The sequence below is a fragment of the Podarcis filfolensis genome (assembly GCF_964270895.1).
Source record: "Podarcis filfolensis genome assembly, chromosome: 12".
Lineage (NCBI taxonomy): Eukaryota > Metazoa > Chordata > Lepidosauria > Squamata > Lacertidae > Podarcis > Podarcis filfolensis.
The window spans coordinates 14,985,247-15,011,116 of record NC_139614.1 but is presented as its reverse complement, the minus strand read 5'-3'; the positions used below and the strand labels follow the sequence as shown (position 1 = coordinate 15,011,116).

General features: G+C 44.3%; 1 protein-coding gene and 1 long non-coding RNA gene across 6 annotated transcripts in view; one reads left to right on the top strand and one right to left on the bottom strand.

The window, feature by feature from the left end:
* OSBPL10 (oxysterol binding protein like 10) overlaps nucleotides 1–25,227 on the bottom strand; it is a 76,046-nt gene extending 50,819 nt beyond the window's left edge. For all 5 annotated transcript variants that reach the window (XR_014540116.1, XM_083577902.1, XM_083577903.1 and 2 more), the window contains exons 1-3: nucleotides 24,857–25,227; nucleotides 3,276–3,451; nucleotides 868–947 (exon numbers count right to left, since the gene is read on the bottom strand). Coding sequence is in view for 4 of the 5 variants with exons in the window: in XM_083577902.1 (XP_083434028.1) it covers nucleotides 868–947; nucleotides 3,276–3,451; nucleotides 24,857–25,212 (612 nt within the window). In the remaining variant the exon portion in view is untranslated. The remainder of the gene's footprint in view (nucleotides 1–867; nucleotides 948–3,275; nucleotides 3,452–24,856) is intronic.
* Nucleotides 1–25,870, top strand: part of LOC310745667 — a 90,287-nt gene that overhangs the window by 14,684 nt on the left and 49,733 nt on the right. The gene's annotated exons all lie outside the window — the stretch shown is intronic.

Sequence of the window (25,870 nt, the reverse complement as noted above, 5' to 3'; positions counted from 1 at the left end):
TAACTCCCTATTGTTTGTTTTTCCTTGCCACCTAGAGGAGCTCAAGTCAACCCACACCTCTTCCTTCCTTGCAAACAGTCATGTCATTGTGATGACCGGCATTCCTTATGGAACTCTTCTCGCACCTTTCTGAAATCCCAGCCACGCACTCTCTAGTCACAGCAGCGACAACTATGCAATGTCAGAAAAGTTCCCAGCCACTGCCAACTCACCTGTAGCCTTCCTCACACAGCTTGATCCCCCTGCTTCAGCTGGGAAGCCAAGTAAATCATTCTCCTATACTCTACCTAACCAATCTTCACCTGAGCCACTCCCTACGCCATACAGCTGTTCCCCACATTCCATTCTGACTTAAAGAGATATCAGATATGTTCTGTTGGACCAGCATTTCCTCAAACATCTGATAATCAAAATGCAGCTACAAGCAGCAAAAACAAAAAACAAAACATGGGGTAGGGTTTTCATCCTTCTGCAAATTTTAGATGCAGCATAACTTTCTTGTCCATCCATTTAGCAGACTTTTCAAAATAAAAATTATCATGATTCCAATCAATACGTACCTCCCAAGCAGTATTCCTCAAAATAACACACACATTCCCTTCAAAATAACACAGAGAGACATCCAATTGCTTTCTGCCGACTACTTTCTTTCTGTTTTAACAGTAAGCGGTCCTAAACATTTTGCTGTCGTCTAAAAATCTGGCAAGCAGGTTGTATAGAGACAACTATAGAGACTTTGAAAGTGGGAGAATAACGGAAGGGCTCTACCAACTGTGTTTTTTTTACTAGTTTAATATTTCCAGGCACGACCTTCACTTACTCCAAATGGCATGCAAGAATGCAATTTCCTTCCCTATAATTATTTACCTTCAAATTATTTTCCGTGTGATACTTGGCACAGGATCGGAGCTGAGTCACCCAGTACTGCCTCTCCTTTGCGTCCCCGGCTGCAAAAAGAAAACACATACAGAAAAATAAATAAATGTGTAGTTTATTCTCATTTTAAAACCAACCAGTTTTCCTGCTATGTACGGTCCCTTTCATCTCAAACTCTCCCTATAGAAACAACCTAGTTATTGAGATTGATACAGTAACTGGCTTTTCTATCTTCATTTTTAACTCGATGCATTTTAGCATACACCTGACACAATATTTTAAGGTTTGTTTGTTACTTTCCCGTGAACCACAACTTAAACTATTACTTATCAACCAATATACACTGGGAATAGGTGGGGGGGGGTCCCCATGGAGAAATGAAATGGTGCTGTTCAGGGAAACCAATGTCACACGATTTTGATAATTGCCTGAACTGGTCCCTTTTTGGGGGGTGTACCCTTTTTCTCAGTTCTGAAAGACTTTATTCTAATAAAGGTAAAGGACCCCTGACAGTTAAGTCCAATCGCGAACAACTCTGGGGTTGCGGCGCTCATCTCACTTTACTGACCGAGAGAGCCGACGTTTGTCCGCAGACAGTTTTTCCGGGTCATGCGGCCAGCATGACTAAGCCGCTTCTGGTGAAACCAGAGCAGTGTACAGAAACGTCGTTTACCTTCCCGCTGGAGCGGTACCTATTTATCTACTTGCACTTTGACGTGCTTTCGAACTGCTAGGTAGGCAGGAGCAGTGACTAAGCAACGGGAGCTCACCCCATCGCGGGGATTCGAACCGCCGACCTTCTGATCGGCAAGTCCTAGGCTCTGTGGTTTAACCCACAGCGCCGCCCGCGTCCCATTTATACAGAACCTTAATAATCAAGTCTGGTGTCCAAACATTTTCTGGACGATAAGCTAGTTGGACGATAAGGGATAAGCTACAAAACCTGATGGGAAACCTGGTGGAATTCACTCACTGTTGTTCCTAATACAATGCATTTCACTTAAAATATATAGAAAGAGAGGTAGGGGAATACTGCCATTTTTTTGTTTTTGTTTTTGTACAAGGAGTAAAGCAAGGATTTCTTGGACATTGCCACAGACATGCCTCAGAATTATTAAAGTTGTAGTAGGTAATGACTAATTTCTAATATGGGCCTGCAATTCTTTGCAGACTTTGCCAAGGAGTAAGCTCAACCGAATACAATGGGATTACATTCTGAGTAAAGGTGCTTAGAATTGCATTTTAAATAAGGCAATCTAAGATTAATCTATTGAATGCCAACATTCCAGTTCAGAATCAAGGCAACGTAAGTCAGCACAATCTTTTCATAGAACAGGTATTATGCAGTGGCTATTAAAATTTTAGTTGGATAAGGAAATGCGCACTTTGCACTTTTGAGATTTTGGGACGTTCTGTTTCAAGTGGAAAATAAAACCAACATCTTTCAGTTTTGCCTTGGTTCTGCAGAGCACCCATTCAAAGCAGCCACACATACAACCAGCGCGTATCACCTTGTAGCGACCTTAGGACCTCTTTTTACAGAAGAAAAAATATGGGCAAGTTCCCATTAAGATAATCTTAAAGGAATTCAGATCTTGTTTTACTTCAGCACTGAAACATTCCATGACTGAATATCAATTAGAAATTCTTTCCTAAGATAAGGGTATGGATAACAGTGGAAAGACCTTAGGTCTTGCTTGTGGGTTTCCCAGAGACATCTTGTTGACCCTTGTTGTGGAAAACAGGATGTTGGATTAGCTGGGCCTTTGGTCTAATCCATCACAGCTCGTTTTATGCTCACCCTCCTATGCTGGGGGCAGGGGGAGGAAGAAGAGGGCGGATTCTTCCATCCCAGCTATATTCAGGACTTCCTCAGTTTGGCCTTGGGAAACAAGGCAACCATCAGTAGACTATTTATTTCAGAGAGTAAGCTTCACTTTTTATAAACTGGCTCTTAGGTGAACCACATTGCCTGGCTGAGTCTACTGCCTTAAGGTAGTCATTTCAACGTTTCAAACACAAAAGCATTACCTTCTCCAAACCAATTAAAAGCTTGTCACTATTAAACAGAGAGTAGCTGGGGAAATGCAACAGCTGCAGGAAAGGCAAGTTTAAAGAGCACAATAAGCCCGCAACTGACACACATTTGTGTGCATTCAGCTTTACGCAATTGGCAAAAGGGGTTTTTTCTTTCATTAAAAAGGGGTTGGATGTCCAGGAAAAAAAGACGTTGGCAATCCCACCCAACACTGAACCCAATATGCTTTCACTATATGCAATTTTGGCTTTAAGCGAAATCTCCCGAATGTAAATCCAGTGTGAGTTGCGGACTTACTGTGCACACACACACACACACACACACACACCCAAAAAACAGCAGTGGTGACAAATAACCATACCTCTGAGTTTATACATTTCTCCATTAGCAGAGTATACCACCAACATGTGAGGGGCTTCATCGCTGAGAGAAACTACTGCTCCAGCTAAGGATAACAGCCCTCGTGGCTTCTGGTTTTTACTTTGTTCATTCACAAAATATTGTAGGATTCCAGTCTCAAAATCCAGCATGAAATACCTGTTAATAGAGAGGGAAATAAACAGATGCATGTAATCTAATTTCCTATGCAGCGCCCGAAAAAGTTTTCATTTTTAATATGCAACTATGTACTGCATATCAAGATAGAAGTGGACTACTGTACACATTTGTTCCGCATTTACATTTTTGCTGTAACGCTTAGAAGTGGACTAAGAATATGGCTTTTCAAAAGAATGCAAGCAATACAGAGAATCACAGGGTTTGAAGAGACCATGAGGAATGCAGGAATCTCCATGACAGATGGCCATCCAACCTCTGCTTAAAAACCTCCAAAGAAGGAGAGTTCACAACCTCCCAAGGAAGGCTGTTCCACTGTCAAACAGTTCTTACTGTCAAAAAGTTTTTCCATGTGTTTCGCCAGAATCTCCTTTCTTGTAACATGATTGGTTCAAGTCCTACCCTCCAGAGCAGGAGAAAACAAGCTTGTTCCCTCTACCATGTGGCAGCCCATGAGATATTTGAAGGTGGCTATCATATCTCCTCTCGGTCTCTTCTGTTCTAGGCTAAACATATCCAGCTCCTTCAACCGCTCCTCATAAGGCTTGGTTTCCAGACCCCTGATTACCGTATTTTTTGCCCTATAGGGCACACCAGCCCATAGGGCGCACCTAGTTTTTGGGGGGGAATAAAGGGGGGGAATTATTTTTTTTCCCCAGGAGCGGGGCTGAGGTGGGGGAAGCCCGAGCTTCCCCAGCCCCCAGAACAGGCTGCTATCCGCAAGCCTTGGGAGCCCGGCGGGAACTCCTCTCGCTCTCCAGGCTTCAGCGAAAGCCTGCATTCGCTCCATAGGACGCGCACACATTTCCCCTTCATTTTTGGAGTGGGAAAAGTGTGTCCTATAGAGCGAAAAATGCGGTATCTTTGTTGCCCTCCTATGCACTCATTCCAGCTTGTCAACGTCCCTCTTAAATTGTGGTGCCCAGAATTGGACACAGTATTCCAGCTGAAAAGTATTATGTTATCCCCCTATATTGTCCCCAATAATAGCCAAATCCTGCTCAAGTTACTTTATGCCTTTTACTTTAGAACTTAATGTGACTGAGGCAGATATTGAAGGATGGATGAGTTCAGACAGAGAAGGGCAAGGTTTGCTGAGGCCAGGCTAGAAAAGAGCTTTCTTTCTATGAAAGAACCAAAATGGTGAGTTAAACTTAGAAGACAGTGCAACTGGTAGATAACAGGTCATCCCCTCAATTTCCAAACCCTGAGTAAAGACAGCCCCATGGAAAACACAATGTAGTCATTTATTCTTGAAACTGTGAAGAAGCAGGCAATTCAAACCAAAACTCCAAAAGCAGCGCAGATTTCAAGGAGGCTGCTTGTACACAAACATTTGTAGACTAAGGCAAAATGCCAGGAACTCAATGTTAGAAATTCAAAATTAATTGGCAAATAAAACCAAGTCAGCCTTTTTCTTGACAGTTTAAAAATACAGACCTGTAATGAAAATCCTGATACCATAAATGGGCTTATTCATTAAGGAAATCTTGCTTCTAAAGGTATTTTAATCTCTTGGCATGCCAGCTAAAGCAATTATTATTTTATTTATTAAATCTGTTTCCTGCCCTTCTTCCCAAAGGGTGGCAAATATATAAACAATGAAACAATGAAATTAAACCTCAGGCAGTGGAAATGGAACAGGCTGCCCTGGCTACGGCTCCTTCCTAGTGGTGGCACCAGCTGTTTCATAGTTTCCCAGAATTAGTTAGCTGGCTTACAACTCCACGCGATTGCCTTTCGACTGGGAAGTTACTGAGGCAGCTTGAATCTTTGCTCAGGAACCTCAAAGGTTATTCCTATAGAAGTCTCAGTAATTAGGCTAGCCAGCGCAAAACTCACTGAAACAATAAACAGTGGCTTCTAAACCATGAAGTGGGGCTACACCACTGCAAGCCCAGGTCCCTCCATCACCAATTTGAGTGAGAAATCTGAGTACAAACGAAAGGGAGAAGCAGATGGTCACAATGATCAGCGGCCCCTTAGCTTGATGTCAGCTGTAGGTGCCAAGCTGAGCAAAACAGCTCCTGTAACCCAAATTAGAACTGTTAAGTTGTGGGTGAACATATCAGACGACACAGTGATTCTTCAAACAGCTCTTGTTTATTCACAGGCCAGAACAGAACTGAACTGAAGGGTTCAGTCAGCCTGCTTATATAGAGCTCCAGTACAACGTAACTGTAACAACTTTCTAAAACCATCCAATCACTGAACATCACTTTCGATCCCTTATTTGCATAACTATCTACAGTATCCCCCTGCTGGCCCAGGGTGAGAACTTCAGTACATAACAAGAACGTTCCTCAGCCTCTTTCCCACTCACTTCTGCCACATTTTCACATCTGGATTCAACTGCTGTTGTCTTCGCGTAGTGTCCATATCCCCTTCAATTAAGCTTCTTAATCCGGAGAACAAACCAACCCCAAACGCAGCCAGCATGAATTTTGAACACTATCATCATATAAGGTTCGTGCCCTTTCTTCATTGCAGTTCAAATAACAGGCCCAAACACATTTCCCACGCTTGTGCATTATCTTGCAAACCAGACTTTGCTGGGGGTGTGGAGAAACATGCATACTGCAATCGGTCCCAGAGAGATAAACTTGGTTTACAGAAATGCGTAAATAAATTAATAAATGGGGCATTTGGTTCTGGCTGCCTTAGTAATGTAAAACTCTCCTAGAGCTTATTTTAATAATAAAATCCTTCAGCAGCTTATTGCTAAGAAATGGGCATGTTGCAGCAGCGTAGCTCGGCTTTGCAAGAATGAGCCGCTATGAGCACTGAGCTCAGGCATTATTCTCCTCCTTCTCCTACACACACAAAATTCAAAGCTCCCCGTTTTTGTTCTTAATAAATTGCAGTCCTTACATCGAAACTTGGTTTATTTCAACTGAGGTTTAGTTAACAAACCAGGATCTGGAAGCATGCATTTGATCCAAGTCTGTTGAAAGCAATCACCTTTAAAGTTTGGAATAAACTGCAGTTTCCTGATAGGACCAAATGGAAAATGGAAGCTTTCTATCTCCTCCTTAGGGGGAGTCCAAAGCTTGCTGGAACTTACTGATCATAATGTTTGGCATTATGAGAATATCAGCTGGCCCAGACAGATTGATAGCTGACTGTATCTGCTTACAGAAGTTAACAGGAGATATAGCACCTCTATCAGCACTAAGCAAACTATCTCAAAGTAGTGAGCAAGCTTTCAGGTTCCCTGAAACTCCTCTTCAAGATAGATGTTAAGTAGAAGGGGGAACCCAGAAGAAACTGCCGTTCTCCCTGTGAAAATATAAGGAACCAACAGCTACAGTGGTACCTCGGGTTAAGTACTTAATTCGTTCCGGAGGTCCGTTCTTAACCTGAAACTGTTCTTAACCTGAAGCACCACTTTAGCTAATGGGGCCTCCTGCTGCTGCCGTGCCACCAGAGCATGATTTCTGTTCTCATCCTGAAGCAAAGTTCTTAATCCGAGGTAATATTTCTGGGTTAGTGGAGTCTGTAACCTGAAGCATATGTAACCTGAAGCGTATGTAACCCAAGGTACCACTGCATTAGGATTGATTTGTAGCTCTGATCAGAGCTCATGGGTCCCTTGATAAGTCAGAGAGCAAAATGAAGTCCGGTAGCCCTTAGTTTAGCAAACCTGATAGGAACTAAGTTGAGTAGTATTATTGCTGGTGGTGGGCATGTAATCCCCATAAAATAACCCCACATGGGGATTATGTACCCTCCAGCCACTAGGCCCCATACACACCTAAAACAGACAGACAATATACTCTCCAAGATCAACAGAACAGTACCATTAATTTGATAAGCCTGGGCAGTGTGACTCAGTATATGGGAGACAGATTTGGCTCTGGATCTGACAGGGCCAAGTTCACACGCCTCTGCTATGGGCACAAGGATCATGTTGGCAAGTGATGCTTAGCACCATGGGGATGAGCCTCCGTTAGCTTGAGGAAAGCACCATGACCCTCTCCTCTCTGTGGTCGGAAGAAGGACTTCTGCTGAAGTGCTTTGTGCACCACACGAACCAGGGATCCTGGCTTAAGACAAACTCTGGGTAGTTTGATAAACCTGCTTCATAGCGCATGGTGTGGCTTAGCACGAAACTCACCAGAGCTTGTTTTAAAGCAAGATGCCCAATTCATGTACGATGCTAGGCAGAGATTGTTTTAAAGTTTAATTCAATTCAGCAATAAGAGTTGAAGCGAGTACGCAAGCCCAACAACTTTCTTTGGACTGTTTGAGGCTTGTCCATGTAGCACTAAACCACAGTTTAGCATTGCAAAGGAACTGGGCCTATAAAATAGGTTAGTTCTCCCATATAAAACTCCTCATTTGCATGCAATCAGCACGCGAACACTGTTTCCGGTCCTGCAAGGGGGCAGAGTGGAGCAGGATGCTCTTATGCACATCCCACTGACATGAATGCAACCCCCACATAAATGGGGAGTTGCCCTTAGTGCAAACAGAACCAGTTTGCAAACATTGTCATGTACATATGATCCACAGTATAGGAGAAGCAGAAGATTGCACTCTCTACTAACCACCAGAGACTACCAACCTGTGTACATTCCTTTTTACTGAACTTTGGTCTTTAGATATGCATAAACAGAGACATACTCCAGGACAGAAGTCCACAGGACCCGTGCTGTTCAATGACGGCAAGCTATCCCTTTAATCTTTATTCATACAGCAGCTTGCAGAAAACTTTGTGCTGACGACTTCATACAAAGTTTGCATAACCGTCAGAAAACACCACCTTAACTGATTTACTGCATATTAAATACACATACAGCTTAAGACCCATTAATTTGATTTTAATACACAAACTGCTAGGAAAGTTTGTGTGAACTACTGAAACTTCTGGCACTTGCATTGGCAGTGACAGTCAACTGTCATTGTGAATATGATATAGATTAACTTAAACTATCCTCAGTCAGCAGAGTTCTATACTAAAGTCATGTTGGTTTCCCCCCTCCTCCCCAGACCTTCATGGTTCACCCTTCACTTTAGCAACCCTCAGCCCTCAGCAAGAATCACTGCCAGACACCAGCAAATCTGCAATGTTACGAAGGAAAAGCATTAATATCCATAGACACATGGTCCCCAAGGCTATTTGCAATAAATAAATATACGAACAGGCTTATGCGCATCCACTGAATTTAAAGAATCTAAAGTCAGAGTGCTGTGTGTCGCAATAAAATGCATATAAACATTTTATAAAGCGGCTGAGCAAACAATAAACACAGAAACAAAACCACTGAGAAGCCAACATGGTGTAGTGGGAAAGCTCCACCCTCTGGGCCACATGAGGCCCAGCCATTTCCCACAAGCCACACCCACCTGTCCCAAACAGATGACATAATATGACATCAGGTGTGTGTGCCAGGTAAAGAAACAGTTTCAAAAAAGAAGACGTCAGGATCCTTAAGGAGGGCTGCCAGTTGTTCACTGCAGTCTTTTAAGTTTAGAACTGAATGCAAGTGCCATTGGGATCTGCTTCATTCAGGAATGAAGTTGGCAACACCTGATCAGAAGCTCCTAAGTGCAGCCAACTTGGCACCAAGCGCATGGGAATTATGTGTTCCCAGTGTCCCAATCCTGCGAGGAATCACTGATCTTCAATTCTTTCAAAAACCAGCCCCAGGGGTAATTTGTTGCAGTTTGAAGCATCATAGCTCTACTGAAGGTTAGAGCGCATCCTTTGTAGTTAGAAGGTCCCATGTTTAAACCCTGGCATGTTCGATTAAAAGGATAAAGGTAAAAGATGACGGAGAAGACCTCCAAGCATAAGACCTTGGAGAGTCACCAACACTCTTGCCAGACCGTTGCAACCAAGACCTGATAGACAAGGCTATTAGCATCTGGTAGAGCTGGTGAGAAACATGTAGTTTCAGAACCACCGCTGCAAACTGAAAAGGCATTCTTAGACCTAGAAGCACCCTGCGGCTTCAAAGCTGACACGGAATCATAATCCTCAACCTGACTAACCTCACAATTATTTCACAATTCACTGGCCTTATTAGTTTCAGCTGGCAAACCCACACCCAGCCAGCTGATTACATCAAAAGGTTTGATTCCTCACATCTCCTGCAGCTGGAGAAAGAAAAGAAATGTTTTACTGTTGCGTTATAGCAGTGTCTGAAACTCATATATATAAGCTAGGCACCAAATGGCTCCTTAAACCAAGGTTAAAAGGTAAAGGACCCCTGACAGTTAAGTCCAATCGCTAACGACTCTGGGGTTGCGGCGCTCATCTCGCTTTACCGACCGAGGGAGCCGACATTTGTCGGCAGACAGTTTTTCCGGGTCATGTGGGCAGCATGACTAAGCCGCTTCTGGAGAAACCAGAGCAGTGCACGGAAACGCCGTTTACTTTCCTGCCGGAGCGGTACCTATTTATCTACTTGCACTGGTATGCTTTTGAACTGCTAGGTTGGCAGAAACTGGGACCGAGCAACGGGAGCTCACCCCGTCACAGGGATTCAAACCGCCGACCTTCCGATCGGCAAGCCCTAGGCTCAGTGGTTTAGACCACAGCGCCACCCGCGTGCCTTTCAAAACCAAAGTTACAATCGCCAAAACGGAATGTCTGGTTGCCATTGGGGGGCAAGACAGCTCTAAAGTCTTATTTTTCAAATGTCAAACTGATTGTGATTGATCAGTTAGACATCTGACTTTGTTCAGATAACAACCTTGAGCTAGGTTTAGAGCTTTGAGAACTTAAAGAAGACAAGTCACTTGATCCAGGACAGTCCACATATATATTGGCCGATTCCAAGCTCTTTTTCTTAATGGTGACTGCTCCTGATCAGGCTGCACAGAAAAAGGAATCCATAAATCCATTCCAATTTTACAGATAAAATATAACTGATATAACTCTACAGGATGTGGTATTAGTGTGTGAAAACAGTCCAGACCCAATGATCCCTAAGCATGCACCTCTAGATGGTGAAGATGCCAGGAATCTTCACTTGGCCAAAAGTGGTCTTAAGCCAGGTGCAAAATGTGCCTGGCACCTGGCTAACTTCTAACACTGCAGTGGAAATGAACTGCCTGTGAAATATATTGCAGTTAAGGTGTTCACTGGTAGATTTCTTTTTTAATGATATAGGTGGGAAAGCAGCTTGTCACTGGTGACTACATAGGTACTGGCCAATGGGTACTCATAATTTCTTGTGCAGCTGTATTTCATGCAGCATTTGCCTCCCAAACAGAGAGGAAGCATTAGCTAAGGCAGGGGTTGGCAAGGTTTACTTCGCCTGGGCTGGTTCACTCCAGTGGAGATCCCTCCGTGGGCCAGATCGCAGGTGCGTGTGAGTGAAGGCGCCCGTGATTTCCGGTGTCTGCACAGATTCAATTTTTGGCACCGCGGAAGCGAGTTTCCCATGCTGCACTGGTTTAGCCCAGCCCATGGGGACTCGCTGAGCAGGCAGCTTGGTTCAGGGGCAGCTCATGGGCCAGTTAAACAACCCCGTGGGCTGCTTGTGGCCCATGGGCCTTGGGTTGCCAACCCCTGAGCTAAGGGAATACTGTCATACCTCGGGTTACAGATGCTTCAGGTTGCGCTTTTTCAGGTTACGGATGCTCCGAAACCCGGAAGTACTGGAACGGGCTACTTCCAGGTTTTGGAGGCCGCACATGCACAGAGGTGCTAAATTGCACTTTGCGCATGCGCAGAAGTGCCAAATCGCAACCCACGCGTGCGTAGACGCACCGCTGCAGGCTGCGAACGTGCATCCCACACGGATCGTGTTCGCAATCTGCACGTCCACCGTAGTGGCACTTTTTTTCCTAGTATCAACAACCCATGGTTATTTCTGTGCTGGGAAAGTGAGATCTCTCTACAAGAGACAAGTTTTCTGGGTAAAAGAGATCTGGAGCCCATTAAATAAAAACCACCTGACTGCAAATCTATTGCACAACAAAGCCATTGTCTGCAATGCAACTGCATTCTTCCCTAACCAGCTTTTCACAGTGCTGGCTTTATATTTAGCCTGAGCCAACTGGTTTTGCTGCTCACTTTGAAGGCAGCCTCCCGAGACACAGTTGGGACCAGTCCCAGGCTCAGTGTTTTATATTTAAGCAGGAAACCATCTGTGGCACCTCCCACACTTGCCTAATGTCACAGCCTGATTTAGTCACAGCTTCTAACTGGAAAATTAAAAGCCAATGCCAACTCAGACCCATATTATCTTGCTATAAAACCATACCATAAAAAAACTAATGAGTCCCTGAGCACTTTCTAACACCAGTTGCTGAACCGTGCAACGGTAGAGTTGACCACATTGCCATAATTGGTCCAAGTCATTGCTGCCATGTATGGAAGTGCTCAAGAAAACCAGCACGTCCATATATTAAGATGCTAAATGAAGACAGATCAAGGAAGGATATGGCAATTACCAGGATCATGCCGCACAAAGAATGCCAACTTTCCTTAATGGGAAGAGTTTATTGCGGGCGTTGTGGTTATCTTGGTTTTAGATTAACAACGTTCCTTATTTCCTCTGCAATAGTATTGGAAAGCAGCCCTTAAAAAGTGCTATGCAAAAAGTCATTTTTTTGTCTTTTTTACAAAATATTTATTTTACAAAAATTCAGGTCCCCAAGGCAAATTCCAAGTTGAATCCGCAAAAGAACAACAAATCAATTAAAAAACTAAAACAGCAGCATGAAAAGGCATACAACAACTGAATCTGAATATTGTTGACACTCAACTCCAAATCCACAAGATACCTCCCTCAGCATTTTCATGTGGATGTGTTAAGGATCCCTGGGTGAAGTATAAAATGCCAAAAGCAGAAGGGCCATGGTGTGTTGAGCAACAACCCCCCAGCGATACCTTCTGATACCTACCCACAGGTAAGTCCAGAACTGCCACAGAACTGGACCTCCAAGTCCCATTCCAGTTAGTTAGTTACACACAGAAGGATACTGTGGTTAAGTCTAGAAGTAGAAGAAGAAGAGGAGGAGGAGGAGGAGGAGGAGTAGTAGTTTGGATTTGATATCCCGCTTTATCACTACCCGAAGGAGTCTCAAAGTGGCTAACATTCTCCTTTTCCTTCCTCCCCAACAACAAACACTCTGTGAGCTAAGTGGGGCTGAGAGACTTGAGAGAAGTATGACTAGCCCAAGGTCACTCAGCAGCTGCATGTGGAGGAGCGGGGAATCGAACCTGGTTCACCAGATTACGAGTCTACAGCTCTTAACCACTACACCACACTGGCTCTCTGAAAGTTCCAACAGAAAGCCACTGAAAACTCCAACAAAACGTGTTGATAGACATATTTTTCCTGTCCACCAGTGCTATTTCAGTCCCAAGCTGGGCTTGAACCCAGATTCACCAAGAAATCAGTATCATCCAAGAAAGTTTGGAGCTGAGCTGCTACTACTCAGACACAGGCAGGTAGTAATCCATAGCGGTGGAGTCTGATGATCAGGGTTCTTCCAGCAGAAGTCTCACTTCTTTCAAAACAGATGGTACAACGCCATCCCCAAGAGTGGTGTTCAAATGCCACCATGAGAGCCAGCATGGTGTAGTGGTTAAGAGTGGTGGACTCATAATCTGGTGAACTGGGTTCGCCTCCCTGCTCCTCCACATACAGCTGCTGGGTGAACTTGGGCTAGTCACACTTCTCTGAAGTCTCTCAACCTCACCCACCTCACAGAGTGTGTGTTGTGGGGGAGGAAGGGAAAAGGAGATTGTTAGCTGCTTTGAGACTCCTTAAGGGGAGTGAAAGGCAGGATATCAAGTCCAAGCTCCCCTTCTTCTTCTTCTTCTTCTTCTTCTTCTTCTTCTTCTTCTTCTTCCTTATCCAGCTAAGTCTCTTCTAGCTGCCTTCATGAGTCAGGATTGTTAAGGTTCAGCTGAGTACATGGGTAGCCTAGAATCTCCAAGCAACTAGTCTGCATCATCAAATAAACTGAAAGCTATCTATGAAAATGAAGCAAGCAGAAGATGTGAACACATCCCTCCCTGGTCTGCTAAAATGTATTCTCCTAAAACATGTTCCCTTTCAGATTCTCAGAAAACCAGGAAGCTTAGGATCTAGTCAACAAGACACAGTGTGTTTAGCACAGGCACAGGCAAACTCTGGCCCTCCAGATGTTTGGGACTACAATTCCCATCATCCCTGACCACTGGTCCTGTTAGCTAGGGATAATGGGAATTGTAGTCCCAAACATCTGGAGGGCCGGAGTTTGCCTATGCCTGGTTTAGCAGCATTAATGCCAACTGTCCAGGCCATTTCGTCCATTTCCCCAATTCCTGAAGAGGGAATCATGCTTTCAAATGGACCAGAAAGAGGTAGCAGGAAAATCCCCTACAGGGGTCTGAGAATAGACTATCCTAACTGGTCCTCCAACCACGTATAGTAAGAAATGTCCTAAATCATTTCAGGAAACATCCTGATCACCATCATCCTTTGTAGAAAAATAAACCCAGAGAGCATCCTGCACACGGACGGAAGCAGATATTAACACAGACAAGACCACAGTTGTCATATGGGTTATGAAATCCTGAGCCACAGCAGACAAGGGGGCCTTGGAATGGATGCTGAAATCCCCCTGAACAACTAATCCAGGGGGACATTAAAACCATCCCTAGGACCCCCTCTGCAAGCTCAGGTAGGGAGACTGTTGATGGGGGGGGTGCAACTTGTAGAGATAATTAACAGCAAGTTACCCAAGTTTTAGAACTCCTTCCACTGTCAGTTTTCCCATTGTCCATCTTAGATGGCAAGATCATTGGCTAAGCTCATCTATCAGACCATGCACACCAATGCTGTTGTGAATATGCAGCTGAATAAATAAGGGACTATAAGGCATAGAGAACTCTAGAGCTCATATCTTTCAAACCAGCACTGCTGCCTCTTTGTACCACTCCCATTTGATAAAAATGAATCCACCTTAAATTCAGGAATCATTATTTCGTTTAATTATTCATTCGCCTTCCAAAAAAAAACACCCTGTTATCGTTTTGCTGATATAAGCTAAGTGCTGCTTCTTTGACCTGTAGCAAGCAGAGTGGATGAGCTTGGTTTAAGTTAGCGTTAGTGACAAGATTCAACATCTTTTAATATCCAAGCACCTTATATCTGTTGGGTTTAATCTCATAAGATGTGCCATTGTTCTCTTTAGACAAGCTGCAAAGAGCTGAGGCTGAGCAACAACAGCCTCTGGAATAAAACACCGAGAAAAGGAGCTGATAGGTTTCTAAACCAATTCCTCAGCCTCTCGCTCATATGTGGGAAACTCTTATATTAAGAATAAAAGTGTACATATTTCTTCATCCGTTTGCTAAGCTTTCATTTGCCTACCCAAAAAAATATCTCCAGCCTCACTGTAGCTACAGGATCATCCAATTTGATGCAGTTACTTCAAATCTGGTTACTTCTCAAGGAGGCTTGCAAACCACCATTTATGTGGTCTCCTGCAGCAAGAAAGGATCACAGCCAAGCAACCAGGAACTAGGGAGGAGACATTTGAAATCAGATTGTTAAATTACTCTCATTTTTCTGCTTTCTTTCAGACCACCAGGCCCACTTAAGATTGCCTACCTAGCAGGCTTGGGCAATACACAGTGGTACCTTGGTTGTTGAACTTAATCCGTTCTGGGAGTCTGTTCGACTCCCGGAACTGTTTCAAAACTAAGGTGTGGCTTCCAATTGGTTGCAGGAGCTTCCTGCACACAATCTGAAACAGCAGGAGCTGCATCGGACATTCGGCTTCCAAAAAACATTTGCAAACCGGAACACTTCCTTCCGGGTTTGCAAAGATCACAATTTGGGGAAGAATCATGAAGCCAGCCAATGCTTGTCTCAATTCCTGCAGCCCCTGTTAACTCAGCCGACTCAACACTCCCCTGCAGTGAATCACACGAGCAGGCGCCGACGAAAATCACGATGCAGGGAAAACCGTGAAGCCAGCCAATGTGACTACATAGCTCCATGCTTATTTCAGACATTGTGATATACAGTATCGGAATTAGCTGGTGATATATCACAATGTTGAAAACCAGATATTGCCCAGTCCTACTCCCTGCACTGGTAATTATTTACAAAGCAAAATAATGGAAGTGATAGTAGACACTCTGGGGGAGTGTCAATGGAACACCTCCACCCCAACAGCAGAACACCAGTAAATGGAGTAATGAAAAGCAAAGGAAGTGTGAACCCATCTGTTCCCAGGCCCACAACAGACATAGCTAGCTTTCCATCCATCTCTCAGGTCCTCTCAAACAAAAGAACACAAAAACAGGACTCCCCTTTTGTGCCCATTATGTTCTTTTGTGCTCAATAAGGCACCTACCTACCAATACACATACAGTCGTACCTTGGATCCCAAACGTCTTGGTACCTGGAGGTTTTGGCTCCCGAACGCCGCCAACTCAGAAGTGACTGTTCCGGTTTGTGAATGTTCTTTGGAACCCGAACGCCCGACGGGGCTTCCAATTGGCTGCAGCAGCTTCCTGCAGCCAATCAGAAGCTGTGCTTTAGTTTCTGAACGTTTTGGAAGTCGAACACACTTGCAGAATAGATTCCGTTCAACTTCCAAGGTATTGTGAAGTTAAAACCACTTTTCGAAGAGAAATGAGGAATTTGTTCTGGAATTACTTTTGTTGTTGTCACAGACTGCAGTTAAGAAATGGACAGAGAGATGCAAAAGGTGGAAGAATTTCAATCCCGAAAGAATCTGGCAAAGACCTCTGCTTGAAGATGGAGCACACAGATGTTTCAGGCCAGGCGCAGAACTATGTACTTTCTAATACCAGGCAACATTCGCATTATATTAGTTTGCTCATTGAATTGATTCACAGTGAATCCTATGCATATCGGGTTCAGAAATGAGCCCGAGGGAATTTAATGGTTGCTTACTCTGAGGTCAGTGTATATAGGACTGCAGTTTCAGTCCCGGTTCCAAAATCTCTCAGTTCACAGTTGGCTTTATGTGCCAGGGAAAAAGTTATGAGTTCTTTGTAATCAACGAACTATAAATCAGAGATATAAATCTTGAAAAGTTACTTCTTTGAAAGAGTAACAAAACAGGAATTACTACCCCACACGTATTTTAATATAACTTATCTATGACAGAAATGATTTGAGATAGTAGAAGTCTAAGACATTTTACTAAGTCAAGGACAAATGTAAAACGACAAGCATTAATATACTTCATTCTACATTAACTGAATTAAAGCAAACTCTGTGTGAGATAATATATTAAATCTCCACAGTGCCTATGGAATACAAACATCCAGGGACATGAAGAGTGTATTTGACACAGAACTATTGTACCAGCTCATATTATGCAACACAGATATGAGGAGGTGTAGAGAGCATTTTAATTAGCTGACAGCCTTCACCTAAAGTGTAAAGCCAGAATACATCAAGCTGTTCCATATCGTTATTGATACAAACAGAACAGGTTTTTTTTAACCTCTTGCTGATTATTTTTGTTCCATTATTAATAGACTGGAAGTAGGAATTAAATTAAAAACTAAGAATGCCTTTGGATCTTATGGTTTATGTGGAAATTGTTTGATTTGGTTGCGTACTTTTCTATGCTTTGTTTATTGTTTATGGCTGCTTTTTGTTACATTTGAAGTTATGTAATTCTTTTATATAGGTTTACATAGAGGGAGCTTATTGTGTATAGTGTTTACTTAACTGAAGTAAAATTGGTTTTATATGGGTGTTTTAATTTTGGAACTGTTTAAATTGTATTGTTTATGGATAAATTTTGATGTATTGTTTCTGATATGGGCCAATGGCCGCAATAAATCTATCTATCTATCTATCTATCTATCTATCTATCTTTTATATAGGTCGTAAACAGCCTTGCGCATGGTTTTAACTTTAGAAAAGTGGTATACAAATAAAACGACTGAACATCAAAAGCGGCGATTAAAATGCTAATGCTAATAATTTTACTAGCTGTCTAGTATTTTAATGTATCACACACGCCATGGCGATTTGTGTGGTATTGACAACAGCTTCTCATAACAGAAGTTTTAGGGATCGGAAGCCGGGTTTTCCAAACTTGGGTCTGCAGCTGGTTTTGGACTACAACTCCCATCATCCCTAGCTAGCAGGACCAGTGGTCAGGGATGATGGAAACTGTAGTCCAAAAACAGCTGGAGACACAAGTTTGAGAAACGTTGTTGCCACATTTCTCAAACTACAACTCCCATCATCCCTAACGAGCAGGACCAGTGGTCAGGGACGATGGGAGCTGTAGTCTAAAAACAGCTGGAGACCCAAGGTTAGGAAATCCTGGATTAGAGCAATCATGTTCTGAAAGGGTTCTACTTACAATTGGTATATTCCATTCATTCCATTTCTGCTTAGCTGGCTCACAGACTCAAAAAAAGCAGACTGATATTCTACACAGACCTTTTAATTCCTGCAGTGTGGCAAACAGTTAATGCATCACAACAACAGTGGTTAATATGTATAGAGCATGTGCCCTAGGGAACTGCTCATTTTTAAAACTTAACTGATAATTTATAACCAGACTTGTAGCAAGAAGCAAATTCTGAATACATTAGAAACTGAGGGGATGACAACTGAATACAGCCAATAAACAATGGTCACGTGCTTCAAACATCTCGCACTGAAATTAACAAGACCTAAAAAGGTCTCTCTTTGACTAGATGATTCATTTATTATTTTGTTTATCCAATTTATATCTGTCTCTTCCTACCAAAGAAGCCCAGGGTGGATTGTGCCACAAATTATGGACCTACCAGGTTTACTTTTAAAAAATGATTACGATGCACTCTATTCTACTGCAAAAGAATCACGTTTTCGAAAATATCTCAGATCTTGAAGGAAGCAAATGTGGCTATAGCGCAGTGCCATTTTACACATCAGTTCCCACCAAGCTGTATGTCAATGGAGCTAAACTATTCACTCAGATAAGGGCCTACAAGCTAACAGCAGGATGCTGGGTTGATGCCAATAAACAATTACCACGGTTGCAACATCTCCTTCAGGAGACCTAACAACCACCACCACCCCTCTGCATCATAAGCAACATTCGATATTTCCCCAAGTTTCAAACGCGGCTTTTTAAGCCAAGCATATTGGGAAAAGTCAGGAACCCCAGTGTATGTGAAGCAACTGAGAAACACATTGGCTCAGTGGATATCAGGGCTGGGGAATATCTGTTTTTCAACACTGAGATGTATCACCAACGTTCGAAACTCCCATTGTTCTAGGAGCATTTTGCGACAAGGGATTTCACTAGCGCAAGCAGTTTCTGAGGTCTGGGAGAAGTGCTGAGCCTAAGATTTCAGATTAAAACAGCAGAGTGGAAGGAAAGGACCTTTGTCTGCCTCCCCCCTTCCAGCCACTCTCTGAAGACTGGAGAAGAGACTGCCTTAGAAAGTATGGCTTTGTTTTTTGCAGTCTTCAGAGGAGGACTAGAGTCTACACCATGTGAAAAATGAATGTTAAGATTTTAGCTGCAGTTCATTCATTTTCAGCTTTGTATTCTTGTTATAAAAAAGTGCACCTAGAAAGTCCATTGTTGCACCGCACCCATAACCTAGGTTTAAGGTGCCATATGGCTCCTAGCTTTCATATCTCAGTTTCTAACACTGTATATCACCAGCTAAGCATCGCGATACATCAATGTACCACAATGTCTGAAATAAGGATGGCACCATGTAGAAGCACTGGCTGGCTTCACAGCTTTTCCTACATTGTGATTTTTGCATAAGTGCGCACACTCACAATGAGTCACAATATATTGCCAGGTCAAAAATTATGAAACAGATACCACAATATGGATTTCAAACTAGTTTTGGACAATTTATCGATATATCACCCAGCCCTAGTGGATATACTTAAGACTCAGCTATAGGAGTTCAGCTAGTGCAGGTTAGAATTCATACAACGGAGATCTTTAATTTTCCTAGTTATAGAAGCACAACTGTTGAGGAAGGACATGTGTCACCAGCTTGGAGGTCAGCAGCAGGCAAGCTGTCCAGAACAGGGGAGGATGCAATGGAGTGTGGGACTACAAACTGCAACCTCTCCTCCCCACACCAAATTCTAACAAGCATCTGGGAGCCCTCACAAAAGATATATGCAGCTGTAAGTAATCTACATGATATCCAGACCAGGAACAGTTGAATCTGGCGAGTGGGGCAAAAGAGGAAACGTATTCTCTCATATCAACCTCTTTACCATACAACTAGATTAGAAAGTGGTTAAAGATACCAAGAAATTGCAAACCTGTAACTTCTTCTGACCTGGTCAATGAAAGATCAGCAAGGGGGTAGTAGGGTGAAACAAACATGTGCTTGAGTGTAGAACAAGCCTTACCAAAAAGAACCAGCATGGCTTTTGTAAGGGGAAGCCTTGTCTAACTCAGGCTGCAGTCCTAACGCCAATGACCTGAGCGTAAGCTCCATTGAATTCATCAGGACTTACATCTGAGCAAATGTAGTTAGGACTACATTATAAAGCAGGGAATTCCTGGATCCAACATGTCATTAGAGTCTCAGGCCTACTTCCAGCTATGGCTGGTTCGCCAGCTACAGTCTCTTTCAGGCAGAAATGATCTGACTGCTGTGCTCCATGTTCTGGTAACTTCCAGATTGGGTTATTAAAGCACATTCTACTTGGGGATGCCTTTGAGGTTGGCTTAAAAGCTTAAACTGGTCCAAAATGCAGCAGCCAGATCAATAGCAGGGGTTCCATTTAGAACTGATATAACCCCCATTTTAAAACAGCTGCCCTGGTTTTGGGTTCGTTCCCAGGCCCAGTTCAAGATGCTCAAACTGGCCACCATGTACCTTGGAATATCTAAACTGGCCATGTAAATAGTCTGAAATACCTGGAATGATTAGGAGCATATCCTGAAGACTTAATATTGATCTGTTTTCCTTCTTGGTATGCTTTAATCACCCTATGTTTGTATTCTGGGCTGTTTTAACTGCATGCTTACTAGTGAAATGGAGGTAACGAAACATTAATTCTGAACTACTGTATTCAATACATTGGACCAAAATATCTGAAATCTTGCCTCCTTCCCTTCTTCGGTGTTAAGAACAGCAGAGAGAGCCCAGGATAGACCTCTCCATGGCATCCCCCGAGGTGCGCATCTGTCACCTACTTAATGTAGTTTTTATTGTATGCACATATTTACTCTGTGGTTTGACACCTCAGATATATAGGTTAGGACCTACTCAGTTCTCTTGGTTGTAATCTGTTTCAACTGTTTTTAATATTATATTTTTAGATTGCTGTAACCCTCCCTGGGACCTTGTGATGAAGGGCAGATAAGAAATCTAATGAATAGCAGCAACGGAAGTGTTCCATGTTATTCAGGGATGTCCCTATGCATTTAATAGGGAACATTTTCAACTTGATTTTTTTATTTTGGATGGGGGGAACCTTTTAACACAGCTCAACACAAAAGGTTCCAACAGGACTTAATAGTCATAAAAATAATAACAACAACGTTAGATCCTTAACTGCTTAAGAAACAGTGTGTGTGTGTGTGTGTGTGTGTGTGTGTGTGTAGGAACAAAATGTCAGTGTCCACAAAGAGTGCACTCTGCTAGGATCTACATTCAAACCAGAACAGGTGGGTTTATGTTGAGTCAGCAGTAGACAGAGAGGCAGCCAGGTGTGTAGATATCACCCAATTATACAGGATGGTGAATATTCAAGGCTGAGCAACTCCACTAATTTCTTCAAACTCAAAAAATCAGCAGATCATAAAGTACGGTATAACTCTAAAGCAGTGTTTCCCAACCTTGAGTCTCCAGCTGTTTTCGGACTACAATCCCCATCATCCCTGACCACTGGTCTTGCTAGCTAGGGATGATGGGAGCTGTAGTTGAAAAACAGGTGGAGACCCAACATTGGGAAACAGTGCTCTAAAGTAATACACACTGGGATGATGTTATCTTAACTTTAGATAGACACTACTTAAATATCGCAAAAAACAAACAAACCTGTTATCTACCAACCAAACAGATCAAAGAATCAAGGTGGGAAGGAAACCGAAAGAATGATATCCATGTAAATTTATGAAAGTTAGCAGGGAAATGGATTGAAACAGCAGAAGAGCAGGTTATCATAAGATAACAGCATGCCCATACTGTGCTAGGAAATAGTGCTTCCAGTCTGTATCAGAAAGGAAATTGCAAAGAAAGAGAAAAGGCACATCAAAGACCATTGGTTCTTGCAAGCTTTTTCAAAAGAGTTATATTTAAGATCGTTTTGTAGAATCTATGTTCCCCATCTGAAATTTAAACACTGACTTAGAAAATCCCAGTTCCCAGTAAGGAAAATAATGACTATAAAGATCAGCAGCCAGTAGTTCCTGGACCAAATCCAGCCTCCTAAAAGGAGTTGCCTGCCTCCCTTTCCGAAGTTGTCATTTCAAAAATCAAAGAGACATGGAGTATACATGACAGCCAGCCTTGCTAGCAGGTCAGACAGGGAGCAAGGTCAGAGTCTTGGCCACCATAACCCCTTTTCTCATGTTGCCTCTCCAGCAAAATGAGTGGCTAGCCAAGGGTATACGTTCTGTGCTGAAACGAGTAAACATTTCTGCAAATTTACTGTTTTCAGCAGTTATTAAAGTTATTTGCTATTGAAACAAATGAAGATACATACATACATATATACATACATACACACAAACACACACACATACATATATATATATGGATTATCTTAGGAAAACAGAAGCCTGAGCTCTGATAAATTAAAAAGAAAAAAGCAGCAATCAGCATTACATTCTCCTACAGATGGCTGCAAAAACATGGCACACATTTTTCCCCTTCACAGTGGCTGTCTCCACCTGCATGCCCACAAATGTCAGAGTGACTTTATAAGGGGCAGATTGCTCTTAATAATGCATCAGGAAATTATGCAAACCAAAAGAATCAATATTGTCAATCCCTAACTTTTTATGCACATGAAATGCAAGATTTTTTTCTCTTCACCCAGTGAGTATTAAATGGAACAAGTTTTGGTTTTTTCCCCGGGAGTGGGGAGCGAATGGGCAGAAGAATATTGTGTTGCAAGACTGTACGCCATTACCTGGGAGTAAGCCCTATTGAACTAGGACTCGGGTCAACTGAGAAGTGGTATGTATAGGATTGTGCTGAGGAACACTGAATATTTCCTTCCATCTTTCCACTAATATGTCATTTGTAGCAGAAATTGCGCCATTTTGCACACAACAAACGCCATTGATCTTACCGCCATACGAACAAGTCCAACTCTTATTGTCAGTCAAAATGACAAAAAAAAAATTCAAACAACAATTTTAAGTTGCTAGCATTCAACCATGACCATGCAAAAGTCTAGAAGAGTAAAAATAAAAATACAGTTGATAGCACAATCCTAACCTTGTCTACTAAGAAGTAAATCCGATTGCAGGTAAATTGGGGTTAGGATTGCAGTTACCTACTTCCAGGTAAACTGGGGTTAGGACTGCAGCTTTCAACTCTAAAGAAAAAATGACAGGACAAACTTTCTGACGGTGTATTATCCCAGAAGAGATGGGATAATTAAACACAGGAACCAAAAACCCGAAATGTTTTCTGCTGCATACACAACTGCGCAATCTCTGCTTTCAAACTTCAAATTGGGGAAACCATGAAAAACAAGAGTTCCTTTTCTTCTATAAACTTGTATAGACAGGGTTAAGAACCCACTACTCTTTTCCCTAGTCAACCTGAGTGTGAAACAAGCAGTTAATGCAGTCTAATCTTAACTAAAAAGTAAAGAATATCACGATGCATTGAATAATTCAAAATTAATGTTTCATAACCTCCATTTCACTAGTAAGCATGCAGTCAAAACAGCCCAGAATACAAACATGACAGGGTGAATAACGCATACCAAGAAGGAAAACAGATCAATATTAAGTCTTCAGGACATGCTCCTAATCATTCCACGTACTTCAGACTATTTACATGGACAGTTTAGATATTCCAGGTACATGGTAGCCTTCGGAAAAGCTTGCTCACATGAACCACTGCCACATGCAAAATTAAATTCTCAGCATGCACTAGAAAGCCTCAAAAAGCAGAGTCCCGCATACTAGCAGCATAGAGCTGTGGCGTTGGAAGGGATCCTGAGAATAATTGAATTCAGGCATAGGCAAACTCGGCCCTCCAGATGTTTTGGGACTACAACTCCCATCATCCCTGACCACTGGTCCTGTTAACTAGGGATGATGGAGATCGTAGTCCCAAAACATCTGGAGGGCCGAGTTTGCCTATGCCTGATCTAATTCAACTCATTGCAATGTAGAAATATGCAGCTGTCCCACACGGGGATCGAACCTGCAACTTTGGCCCACAGCACTGGGCTGCCTACACAGCCAATTTCCCAAGAGCTGGGTGCTACCAAACACATGGCTTCTCAAGCTCTTGTCTTGTTATTATCCCATTGCCACTGGAATCACAGAACTGTAGAGTCGGAAGGAGCCACTTGAGTCATCTAGTCCAACTCCCTGCAAGGCAGGAAATCTTTTCCCCAACACGGGGCTCGAACCAGTGACCCATGAGATTAAGGGTGTCATGCTCTACTGGCTGAGCTATCCCCTGCATATGGAACAGGTCCAGAGAGTTCAAATTTGGCATATGAATGCGTGCTGGAAAAGCAACATCTAAAAGAAAGAAAAATCAGGTTAATTAAAGGTAAAGGGACCCCTGACCATTAGGTCCAGTCGTGGCCGACTCTGGGGTTGCGGCGCTCATCTCGCTTTATTGGCCGAGGGAGCCGGCGTACAGCTTCCGGGTCATGTGGCCAGCAGGACTAAGCCGCTTCTGGCGAACCAGAGCAGCACACGGAAACGTCGTTTACCTTCCCGCCAGAGCGGTACCTATTTATCTACTTGCACTGGTGTGCTTTTGAACTGCTAGGTTGGCAGGAGCAGGGACCGAGCAACGGGAGCTCACCCCGTCGCGGGGATTCGAACCGCCGACCTTGTGATTGGCAAGTCCCAGGCTCTGTGGTTCAACCCACAGCGCCACCCGTGTCCCTATCAGGTAAATTAGGGGTGGGGGAAATGGTGTTGAGGAACACTTGGAACAGCGCTGGACACCTCCTGAGCAGCCAGGAGAGGGAGACATAGACACCTGACCTGTGGGAAGCGGCTGTGGGGAATCCCACGGGGAAGCCGTCGCAGGACAAGGGGAAACTTCCACAGTTACCTCTGAGTCAAAGAGGGCGGGCGTGGGAGAGGCCGACGCCGAAAGAAGGGCGGGCAGGAAGAGGGCTCAAATCCTGTGGGACTGAGGAATAGGAAGGGGGGGACACAGGGGGGAAGGAAGTAGGTCGCCCCACTGACCCCCCCCCCAAAAAAAATAATGAGACTGAGAGAAGAGGTTATTCCCACACTTACCTGCTTTGCCAGCCCTGGATGAGGTTGGTGTACTTGCTGAGGGAGCCCTCGAGCACCGCCTCCGTCGTCCTGCCGGCCGCCAGCCCCCCGCTCCCTCCCGGGCTGGCCGCGGCTGAGCTGGGGCTGCTGCTGCTGCCTCCGCCGCCGCCTCCCTCCGGCCTCCCCGCTGGTGTAGCCGCCGCCGTTGCCGCTGCTCCTTGGCGGCCGGAGAGCCCTCCCCGGCTGGCGGAGGAGGACGGCGAGGAGCCCGCCGAGGTGGGGCGGCTGCTGCTGCGGCTGCTGCTGTTACTGCCGCCGCTGGACGGGGCTGCTCCGGAGTCGCCGCCGCCGCCGCCCTGCGCCGCTGCCTTCTCCATGGAGCGAGGAGGCGGCCTCGGCTGCCGACGGCGGGCTGGGAAATACCTGACTCATACGCAAGGAGGGAGAGAGAGAGGACGGGCCGGAGAGAGACCCCAGGGGCAGCCGTCGCCGTCTCCTCCACCGCCACCACCTCCTCCTTCTCCAGGGCTCGCGAAAAGCAGCGTCGTCGGCGTCGGCGACGCTTTGTGTCCGGCGGCGGAGAGATCCGCCCCGTCCCTCGATGTTCTCGCTTCAAGCCCGGCCCCTCAGCCCGGGCGCGCGGCCATGAAGCGCTGCCTCGCTCAGGGAGCGAGCGCGAGGAGACTCCCACCACAGATGGGCGATGCGGGGGGGAGGAGGAGGAGGGGGCCGAGAAACACCCTTCGCGCCCTCCAGACGGGCGAGGGAGGAGGGAAGGGCTGCTGCTGCTGCTGCGTTGCGGCCCTCCTACGCCCCGGTGCGCGTGCTGAGGGGGAAGGCGCCGCGCTTAATTGCGCGGGGATGTGCGGAAAGGGAGCATGGTCGCCGGCGACGCGTCTCTCAGAAGCGTCGAGTTGGAAGCGACCCCCCCCCACACACACACACCCCGCGAGGGTCGTCTAGTCCGAGCCTTCTCAAGGCAATGTCTTCCAGGCGTCACCACCGGTGCTTTTTATCTTTAAAAAAAATGTTTAG